This window comes from Salvelinus fontinalis, chromosome 18, assembly GCF_029448725.1.
Source record: "Salvelinus fontinalis isolate EN_2023a chromosome 18, ASM2944872v1, whole genome shotgun sequence".
Classification (NCBI taxonomy): domain Eukaryota; kingdom Metazoa; phylum Chordata; class Actinopteri; order Salmoniformes; family Salmonidae; genus Salvelinus; species Salvelinus fontinalis.
In genome coordinates, this window is record NC_074682.1 from 50,725,090 (window position 1) to 50,736,539 (window position 11,450).

The window sequence follows — 11,450 nt, forward strand, 5'->3', positions numbered from 1 at the left end:
CTTGTGAAGAGCTTCCAGCGAGGTGCAGATTTCATTGGCCTTGTCAGGCATGATTTTAGTTCCTTCAGTGAACAGTGAACGGTAGTCATAACGTTACGTTTTCAACAGTCTCCAACAGTACTGAATGATCCTGGAACGTCTTCAGTCTTGACCAAAGGAAGACGTCACCTCCACTACATTGTCACTATCAGGATTTTGCTCTACTTTAGCCTCCATTACCCAAACAAAGCACCTTAATCCACTTAGATCATCTTAGTTGTGTGGGCTGTCTTCTTAAGGCATTGGCTATGTAGCTTTAGACTCTAAACTTAACTCTTTCAAACCTGCCTTTCAGTGAAGTACGAGACCCAGAAGTTTGTGGTGGAGGAACTGAGCAACATCACCATGCCAGAGATGAAGGGCAATGAGGGCCGCTTCGAGTACACCATCAATGAGTAAGCCCTGAGCTGGGATCCATACACCTCAACGATCCAAAGTTGCTGCCGCTATGTTCCAATGGCTCCAGATCCTTTGATATCTGTGCATATTAATGAACTGTGGGTAGTGTCTGCCTGGATTTCTAGAAGATGATCTATAAAGCTCAGCAACTGAATACTCCCATTTGAAAGATAAAGACCAGATGGCTTCGCTCACCACATGAAGTGAAAAAGAAAGGTGTGCAAAGTTATCTGTCTGGTCTACGAGGCTAGAACTTCTTAATCTTTTGTAAAAGAAAGTCCAGTAGCTGACTTTATGGGTCATCTTTTAGAAATCTAAGTTCTTGGAATATCAACTCTGGTAGACAGTATTGCTACCCATACAGTGTTTCTGCTTTGGTCAACTTCAACCAACTGCCAACCAGGCTACAAGATTGTGGCTACCAAAAGGGAACTTCTTGTGAATTTCAAGCAAATTTCTAGTGACTTTCTAGTATCAGCCCAAGCACTGATCAAATTGTCTTCATTCCTGTGGTTCAGTGTGAAAATAAATGAGTTGAACCTGACCTACGCAGACCTGGCATTTCAGCCTGGTCTGGGACTGCTCTTCGAGGTGCAGAACTCGTCCATTGCCCTCAGCTTCCAGAGACGCATCCTATACTGGTTCTTGTAAGTCCTTCTCTCTATCCTCTACGGTCTCTCTAGTGCATTTTACAAGAAAATAATGGGTTTGTATACAAAATAATGCCTGTGGTGAAATACTCACAATAGTATATTGTATAGCCTTGAGGAGTTCAGTCATACAGAGGTAGGCTAGATTGATGACTTATCTTCTTTGACGTCAAACTTCAGAGATAATCGATGTCCAAAAAGAGTGTCTTAGAAATTCTTTCCTTTTGGTGCTAAATATGGTTGAGATGATGACGTTGATGATGATGATCTGAGAAGGTTTCTTCTCTATGGTCTTGTAGCTATGACACGGGAGCCATCAACGCCTCTGCTGAAGGCGTGAACATCCACACTGTCCTGCACATGACCAAAGACGAGTTGGGCCGTCTCAAGATCTCCAACATCACCTGTGATGCGTCCATCGGCAAAATGAAAATGAAGTTCACTGGCACCTTGGGGTAAATCATGTTGATAGTTTTTTTGGGATACTTGAGCTGCTTTCTTGACCAGAGGCCCTATGTATCAAGCATTTTAGAGTAGGAGTACTGATCTAGGATCAGGTTATCCTAGCCTATACTAATTGTATTCATTATGATCTAAAAGGCAGAGAACCAAATATTGCGTGCAATGTGGAGCTATTAGTCTGTTATGAATCAATAGAGACTAATTGCAGTGATGTAGGCTAGTAGCAGTATTTTTCAGCTAGTGATTCTTTTGACATGAGTGGGTGTAATCAGAGCCATGTACTTAGATATACGTCTCTGGGTGTAATTAAACTGTGCTTTACTCCTTTGCAGGAGGGTGTATGACTTCTTGGCGACGTTCTTGACCACAGGAATGCGCTTCCTTCTTAACCAACAGGTGCTGACAGATCAGTTGATTTAATTCTAGAACGCTGGTTACTACAACATGGCAAAACGTACGACTAAATACTCATTGGCTGAGCTGGCAAATCAGCTGTTTACTGATCATGATGACTGTCACGCCCACACTGTTCAGAGTGAATATGGCAAATAGGGCTAGACATAAAAGCTGCTTTTTAACATACTGAATTATAATTTTTGAAAGAAAATGTATTTTCCTCATCTTGTAATGAATTATAGGTAATGTTTCATTGAAATGTGGACCACTGGGCTGTTACTTTAACACGTCTGCTGTTTTCATAGATCTGCCCTGCCATGAACCACGCTGGTTTGGTTCTAATCAACTCTTTGTTGGAGACGATTCCAGGTAATATACTACAGTGGTTCATTGGCAAATACCTTGAGAGATTGGTTATAAACATCTCTGACCATAAGTTACTTCTCTGACCATAAGTGTTGAAAATAACTTTCGCACGCCGAAAAATAATTGTGTGTTTTGATTTGAATCTATCCAGTGCGAACTGAAGTGGACAAGTACGTGGGAATCGACTACTCTCTCCTAAGTGACCCAGTGGTGACTTCAAGGAGTCTTGACATGGATTTCAGGGTGAGTGAGATAGTCTAGCTAGCTATGCATTAGTCTCATGCATTGTGGCCATATCATGTCTATATTACGTAGGTATGTTTTGGGTATTAAACACTTTATTGGAAGGGTAAATACCTAAGGACTTCATAACACACACAAATTCACACATTATGCATTCATAAGCTGATATTTTCGTTATGTCACAGTAATGTCACTGATACTGCAATTATCAACATGCAGTTGTTGACATAATTGAACTGCTTAGTAATGTGTTATGAAACCTTTATGTAGGTACCCCCTCAAATAAAGTGGAAACCTATTTTTGCATCTCTCACTCTCTTCTCTCATCTCTCTTTCTGGGCCACACAGGGCATGTTCTTTGAGCTCGGGAACGAGAACAACACCTTGGTCAACTATGCCGTTAACCCAATCGTTAGAGAGTACGATCGAATGGTGTACCTGGGTCTGTCCGAGTATTTCTTTGACAGTGGGTTGTACTCCTATTATAAAGCCGGCATATTCCAAATGAATATCGCCAACGAGCGCGTAAGTATTAGACCCGACGGTCTGCTGTTATGTGTTGCAACCCTATTCTCTCCCCTGCACTTTAGCCTACATATGACATTACTTCAGTTATTCTTAGCTCCAAGGTGTAAATTATTCTATATTGGCCTAAGAACTGGTGCATGAATCAGAGGTCCAGTCAGACATGTTGACACAGATTTTAATAAGCAGTTGAGTCATGATTGGTACTGCAACTTTTCACATAATAAGGTGATCTGCCGCAAACCCAATCATTAAAAATGGAATTTACAAGTATTTATTTTACCAGTATTGTTCTGGTAGTAATATGACATGAATATAGTAATTTCAAATACATGCAATTATATGGCTGTTGAATACTATGTTCTCAGATGCCAAAGGATCTGGAGATGCTCCTCAGGACAACCTATTTTGGCACCATTATGATGATGGTGAGTATGTATGTCAGGATTGTGACCTGATGCCTCCACAAATAGGTTCGCTGGGAAACAGCTAACTTCCTACAATTCTACTCATTTTTCCATGGGGCACAGGGAACAATTTGCAGTTTTACAGCTAATCTCATGCTATTCTACACATTTTGCAATGTGGCTGAGATAATGTAGAATTATTTTTGATAATTTCCTGCTATTCTAAAAAAATTTGCCATGGCTTATGACATGTTCATATGCTATCTGCGGAAGTTTATGGGGGTGTGTGGTATGCCAGTGTGTCCTGCTTGACAACGTACCACCCGTGTGATCTTTACAAAAGGTACCAATTGGATAGCTTGGCAACATTTCAAGTTAGCTGTGGAGTGAGTTTACAGCACATTCTTAACTCTGTGCATGCTTGTGGTCGTTTGTTTGCGCGTCTGTGTTTATCTCAGAACCCAGCCCTGGTGGAGTACCCTATCTCCCTGCGACTGGAGTTGAACTCTGCCCCCAAGACTACCATCAAGACCTCTGGGGCCACTGTGGCCGTCACCGCCATCGTCACGGTGATGGTGCTACCGCCCGGCACGGCGCCAGTGCAGCTCAGCAGCATGACCATGGTGAGGTCTTGTCTTCTCATGTTGTTCATTTGTCAGTTAGTGATTAAAAAAAAGGATCCAAACGAAGTCCATTAGAATGGTTGACATTTAGACTAAGGATCTGGAGGACGGAAGGATACATATGGTTTTAAGTGCGTCCTTCCTCCGTTCGTTGAGGTAATCACTGATATGGAAGTGAGTGTATAGCTCATTGCTCTCATCAGTGTTACCCTGTCAGAACTGTGATTTCCACAAGAAAAGCAGAGAGGAAGGGTGAAGACCAGCGCGCTGAAGAAGCTTTTCTTTCTGTTCCTTGCAGGAGGCCAAATTCAATGCCAAGGTGTCCATGAAGGGCAAGAGACTGGCTGTCCTTGCAGACTTGAGGAGGTAGGCATGCATGCATTCACACGCACGCACGCACGCACGCACGCACGCACGCACGCACGCACGCACGCACACACACACACACACACACACACACACACACACACACACACACACACACACACACACACACACACACACACACACACACACACACACACACACACACACACACACGGCGTATCACTGTAGCATCACAGGCAAATTCAGAAAGTATTCTGTTTTTATCGACAGGTTTAAAATCTTCTCCAACCAGTCTGCTTTGGAATCACTGGCGGTAAGATTCTGTGCGCTGTCCTCCTGTCTCTCTCTCTTTTACAATTCTGACCATATGTACTGTATAGAGCCTTCAGAAAGTATTCACACACCTTGACTATTTCCACATTTTGTTGTTACAGCCTGAATTTAAAATTGATACAATTTAGATTTATTGGCACTAGCCTACACACAATACCCCATGATGTCAAAGTGGAATTATGTTTTTCTAAATTTTTACAAATTAATTTAAAATTCAAAGCTGAAATGTCTTCTGTCAATAAGTATTCAACCCCTTCGTTATGGCAAGCCTAAATAAGTTCAGGAGTAAACATTTGCTTGACAAATCACATAATAAGTTGCATTGACTCACTCTGTGTTCAATAATAGTGTTTAACATGTTTTATGAATGACTACCTAATCTCTGTACCCCACACATACAATTATCTGTAAGGTCCCTCAGTCGAGTAGTGAATTTCAAACACAGATTCCACCACAAATACCAGGGAGGTTTTCCAATGCCTCGCAAAGAAGGGCACCTACTGGTAGATTGGTCAAAATTAAAAAGCAGACATCGAATATCCCTTTGAGCATGGTGAAGTTATTAATTACACTGGATTGGATTGTGTATCAATACACCCAGTCACTACGAAGATACAGGCATTCTTCCTAAATCAGTTGCCGGAGAGGAAGGAAACCACTCAGGGATTTCACCATGAAGACAATGGTGACTTTAAAACAGTTACAGTTAAAAAAAAAATATATATATATATATTTTTCACCTTTATTTAACCAGGTAGGCCAGTTGAGAACAAGTTCTCATTTACAACTGCGACCTGGCCAAGATAAAGCAAAGCAGTGCAACACAAACAACAACACAGAGTTACACATGGAATAAACAAACGTACAGTCAATAACACAATAGAAAAGTCTATATACAGTGTGTGCAAATGAGGTAGGATAAGGGAGGTAAGGCAATAAATAGGCCATAGTGGCAAAATAATTACAATTTAGCAGTTAAACACTGGAGTGATAGATGTGCAGAAGATGAATGTGCAAGTAGAGATACTGGGGTACAAAGGCGCAAAAATATAAATAACAATATGGGGATGAGGTAGTTGGATGGGTTATTTACAGATGGGCTATGTACAGGTGCAATGATCTGTGAGCTGCTCTGACAGCTGATGCTTAAAGTTAGTGAGGGAGATATGAGTCTCCAGCTTCAATGATTTTTGCAATTTGTTCTAGTAATTGGCAGCAGAGAACTGGAAGGAAAGGTGGCCAAAGTAGGAAAAGGCTTTGGGGGGGGACCAGTGAAATATACCTGCTGGAGTGCGTGCTACGGGTGAGTGCTGCTATGGTGACCAGTGAGCTGAGATAAGGCGGGGCTTTACCAAGCAAAGACTTATAGATGACCTGGAGCCAGTGGGTTTGGCAACGAATATGAAGCGAGGGCTAGCCAACGAGAGCATACAGGTCGCAGTGGTGGGTAGTATATGGGGCTTTGGTGAGAAAACGGAGGGCACTGTGATAGACTGCATCCAATTTTCTGAGTAGAGTGTTGGAGGCTATTTTGTAAATTACATCACCGAAGTCAAGGATCGTTAGGATAGTCAGTTTTACAAGGGTATGTTTGGAAGCAAGAGTGAAGGATGCTTTTTGCGAAATAGGAAGCCAATTCTAGATTTCATTTTGGATTGGAGATGCTTAATGCGAGTCTGGAAGGAGTGTTTACAGTCTAACCAGACAACTAGGTATTTGTAGTTGTCCACATATTCTAAGTCAGAACCGTCCAGAGTAGTGATGCTGGACGGGCGGGCAGGTGCGGGCAGCGATCGGTTGAAGAGCATGCATTTAGTTTTTCTTGCATTTAAGAACAATTGGAGGCCCCGGAAGGAGAGTTGTATGGCATTGAAGCTCATCTGGATGTTAGTTAACACAGTGTCCAAAAGTAATACTACAAAAACTTTGGCAAAGCTATTCACTTTTATTTTTTACCCCAATTTCGTGGTATCCAATTGGAAGTTACAGTCTTGTCTCATCGCTGCAACTCCCGTACGGACTCAAGAGAGATGAAGGGTCGAGAGCCGTGCGTCCTCCGAAACACAACCCAACCATGCCGCAACTGCTTCTTGACACAATGCCCGCTTAACCTGGAAGCCAGCCGCACCAATGTGTCAGAGGAAACACTGCACACCTGGTGACCGTGTCAGCTTGCACTGCGCTCGGCCCACCACAGGAGTCGCTAGTGCGCAATGGGGCAAGGACAAACCCTCCCCTAACCCAGACGACACTGGGCCAATTGTGCGCAGCCCCATGGGTCTCCCTGTCGCAGCCGGCTGCGACAGAGCCTGGACTCGAACCCAGAATCTCTAGTGGCACAGTTAGCACTGCACCACTCGGGAGGCCGAGCAATTAACTTTTTGTCCTGAATACAAAGTGTTATGTTTGGGGCAAATCCAACACAACATATTACTGAGTACCACTCTCCATATTTTCAAACATAGTGGTGGCTGCATCATGTTATGGGGTATGCTTGTAATTGTTAACATTACATTTACGTCATTTAGCAGACGCTCTTGTCCAGAACGACATACAGGAGCAATTAGGGGTAAGTGCCTTGCTCAAGGGCACATCAGCAGATTCTTTACCACCTCTGTGGCTCTGGGATTCAAACCAGCAACCTTTATGTTACTGGCCCAACGCTCTTAACAACTAGCCTACCTGCCTAGTGGTTACGAGAGAGTTTTTCAGGATAAAAAAGAAACTGAAGTGAGCTAAGCACAGACAAAATCCTAGAGGAAAACCTGGTTGTCTGCTTTCCACCAGACACTGGGATATTAATTCAGCAGGACAATAACCTCAAACACAAGGCCAAATTTACACTGGAGTTGCTTACCAAAAAGACAGTGAATGTTCCTGAGTGGCCGAGTTACAGTTTTGACTTAAATCTACTTGAAAATCTCTGGCAAGACCGGAAAATGGTTGTCTAGCAATGATCAACAAACAATTTGACAGAGCTTGAAGAATCTTGAAAGGAATAATGTGCAAATGTTGCAGAATCCAGGTGTGGAAAGCGCTTAGAGACTTACCCAGAAAGACTCACAGCTGTAATCACTGACAAAGGTGCTTCTATAAACTATTGACTCAGGGGTGTGAATACTTACGTAAATTAGATATTTATTTATTTTTCAGGGGATTTATTAAGAAATTAATTCAGAGAACATGGCTTGATAATGCAAATTTTATTTTGTTACGGTCTAGAATCAAAATGTGTATATTTTGACAGGCATTTCCATGTCATTGGGATTTACTTGGGGATGCCTTTGGAGCTCTCCTATGGCAGGGGTGACAAACTCCTTTTTGCCCAAGGGGCCGCATTCGGTCTTTCTTCGAGGTCCCGAGGGCCACACTGGAAATTGGTTATATTTACTCGGTGTCCAGATTTAAAAAAAATAATAGTTCTCTATTTATCGTTTTTGACATTTTTGATGCTCCTTGACTGTCAAGCTTTCATTTAGGTGATTATTGGCGAGCTGGACAGTCAAAAAACTGTATGAATGTAGGTACATCATCATTTCTACACAGTTTCAATTTGGTTTCAGTATATTTAAAGTTAGTTTCCCCCTGCCACCCAAAATATTATTGTTGCTCAAACCACCCGCCGGCCAGATTGGAACCCCTTGTGGGCCGCATCCGGCCTGCAGACCGTATATTTGACACCCCTGTTCAATGGCATATGCCTAACCTTAAGGTGGAGAGAACACATTTTCAGGGAACAATGAGCAATTCAACTCTTTGTATTAATAATTCAACTCCTTTGGACATCTGGGCTACAGTCATAATCACCTGAAGAAAGGCCTTCTGGCAAGTCAAGGTCTGCTATCTCTTCAGCTTGATAGCTAGGTGACATAATTGGACCATAATTTAGTATTGGTCTGAGGAAATGTGTTCTCTTCCTAAGCACATCACATAGCAGTGGTCTGTTGCATTATTCTCTCCTCCCACTGGGATCCATGGGATGGCTGTGCATTGAACAGGAACTTTACTGACCTCAACAGTTATGTTATCCTCCTTGTTTCTCTCACTGGTCAATGCATCAGAAATAGAACCAGCAGAATAGAAGCCCTGGCTGGTAGAATAAGGTTGCTCCACTGAGCTCATTAACCACAACAGCCTCTCCCTCAAAGGGAGTTTGTCAAGTCCTTCTCATCCCTTACAAAATCATGGTCTTTTTCAGGGGCAGAGTCCTAATTTGATGGGTGATCCCTTCTTGATTTAGTGATGATCACAACTGGTATATAAAACTCATACAATTCAAGGCTGAATGTAAAATAACTGGCATACTCATCGGGCTTCATCCACATTGACATATTTTAGAATGTATTCCTTACATTCCACAATATTGGCAACATTTTGAATGTTTTCATCCACAAAATTGCATTGAGGTAGTTTCTGGTAGAAGTAGTTTGAAGGTACAGCATCGTGGTGTGATGGACCTGCATGGAGATCAACATAGTAAGCTACTGTAGCTGTACAAGGAAGTTAGCATTTGATGAAATACCTTTTAAATGTTTTTAATTTCACCTTAGAAAAACAAACAATTCCCCTTACCTCAATGTTTTGTGATGCAGACATGAATTGGCCAGATGGATTTTAATCTAAATTGTTAGAGCAATGTACACATTTGACAACCAACCTGAGACAACCATGTCCAGTATCCCCTACCTTGTTACAAAGCTTACAGTTACATAATACAGGTGATCTTCCTCTCTCTCAATATAATGAATATCCACTAGTCATTTTCAAATATTACACTGAGTATACAAAACATTATGAACACCTGCTCTTTCCATGACCCCTAGACTGACCAGCTGAAAACTATGATCCCTTATTGATTTCACTTGTTAAATCAACTTTAAATCAGTGTATATAAATGGGAGGAGACAGGTTAAAGTAAGGATTTTCAAGCCTTGATACAATTGAGACATGGATTGTGTATGTGTGCCATTCAGAGAGTGAATGGGCAAGACTAAAGATTTAAGTCCCTTTGAACGAGATATGGTAGTTGGTGTCTGGTGCACCGGTTTGTGTCAAGAACTGCAATGCTGGTGGGTTTTTCATGCTCAACAGTTTCCTGTGTGTATCAAGAATGGTCCACCACCCACAGGACATCCAGCCAAATTGACACAACTGTGGAAAGCATTGGCGTCAACATGGGTCCATATCCCTGTGGAACGCTTTCAACACCTTGTAGAGTCCATTCCCGACAAATTGAGTCTGTTCTGAGGGCAAAGGTGGGGTGGGGTGGGGGGGTGCAACTCAATATTAGGAAGGTGTTCTTAATGTTTGGTATACTCAGTGTATTTCAAAACCCTTTGGTCTGTCTTTAGCTTATTCCCCTACAAGGCCCTCTGAAGACAATGCTGCAGATCTCAATAGTACCCATCATCAACAGTAAGTATCCTTTTATAGCAGATCAGTGTAACCCCACAGTACATCATCAATATACATAAAACATGAATTCAGGTAAAACTAGAAACCCATGAAATTCTTTGTAAGACTGTTAACTTTAAACATTTATCTCTAAATCTTTTATCCGTAATTCAATTTCAGACTGGACCAAGAGAGGTGTCTCAATCCCTCTTGCAGATGGTTTGGACTTCATAGAGGAAGTGGTGGAGTATCATAACGTAAGTCTCAAGGCTTCTGTTGCTATTATGCAAGAACACATTCAATATACTTCTATTAAATTGTTGCTGGTTCAATATTTTCTGAAAGTCAAAATTGTCAACTTGACATCTCAGCCAATCTCAACATCATGGGAGCGTTCAGATATAAGCTACATTGTGTATAATAGACAAGCCTCTCAGACATGTAGAATACAGTCACACTTCGGCTCTCATTTCACATCCGGAATGTTCCACACAATGTTTGACTTCTGAACATGGCCCTGTTGATGTACAGCAGTCAGCTTTCCCACCCTTGACATTTCAGGGTTACCTCATCATCGGGGCAAACCTACATTTCAGCAAGGGACTGAGGGAGATGATCGAGAGGAAAATCCAGGCTGATGCCGAGAACGCCATCTAAAAGGTTTCTCCACCTGAAAGAACCAAGGATATATATCTTCGATAACTATCCAATCCTGCATTTCAATGTCACTTCTTTATGTTCAACATGTAGACTTGTGTAAAGTCTACAAACCATGCAGATCCCACATTAAGGCGGTAGGCTACGTGTGTAATTTGAGATAATTGGACAAGAAAGAAAATCATGCTTATGTATAACGATCATAATAACGCAACTTACATATTTTATATCCATTTGTCACTGAAGTGCTTTACAGATATTTATACTGTTGCCTGTATAGAGGAATCAGGTTGACTTACCAAGTCATGTGCCTGCACTACTCAAAACAATATTTGACCTCTAACATAATTGCCCATTGTCATGTCAACACTCCTTGTAATTTCATAGGAATTGTGCAGCTCTGAATAATCCTTTTAAAAATGACAATACTTTACTGTATAATATTCAACTTAAGAATTTCAAATGTTTCTACAAAACAAGACTACCTTCCCTACCATTAGCCACAGAAGAGCTAGCTGGTAGGAAATACTGTATAAGAAATTAAATGTTCAAAGGAATTATGGCTTTATACCTACAGAGTATTCAATGATCAACATGCTCTCCTTACATTCAGTACGGCAGTGTTAAGT

The 11,450-nt window shown here is 41.7% G+C and overlaps 1 protein-coding gene across 6 annotated transcripts in view; it reads left to right on the top strand.

Annotated features, from left to right (window-relative positions):
* Positions 1-11,378, top strand: part of pltp (phospholipid transfer protein) — a 30,043-nt gene extending 18,665 nt beyond the window's left edge. For all 6 annotated transcript variants that reach the window (XM_055869760.1, XM_055869758.1, XM_055869755.1 and 3 more), the window contains exons 3-16: positions 335-434; positions 957-1,085; positions 1,388-1,543; positions 1,883-1,946; positions 2,252-2,315; positions 2,464-2,555; positions 2,904-3,080; positions 3,449-3,508; positions 3,946-4,110; positions 4,409-4,476; positions 4,708-4,750; positions 10,122-10,185; positions 10,345-10,421; positions 10,726-11,378. In XM_055869760.1, coding sequence (XP_055725735.1) covers positions 335-434; positions 957-1,085; positions 1,388-1,543; positions 1,883-1,946; positions 2,252-2,315; positions 2,464-2,555; positions 2,904-3,080; positions 3,449-3,508; positions 3,946-4,110; positions 4,409-4,476; positions 4,708-4,750; positions 10,122-10,185; positions 10,345-10,421; positions 10,726-10,821 — 1,355 coding nt within the window. In that variant the 3' untranslated portion in view covers positions 10,822-11,378. The remainder of the gene's footprint in view (positions 1-334; positions 435-956; positions 1,086-1,387; positions 1,544-1,882; positions 1,947-2,251; positions 2,316-2,463; positions 2,556-2,903; positions 3,081-3,448; positions 3,509-3,945; positions 4,111-4,408; positions 4,477-4,707; positions 4,751-10,121; positions 10,186-10,344; positions 10,422-10,725) is intronic.
* Positions 11,379-11,450: the final 72 nt, after the last annotated feature.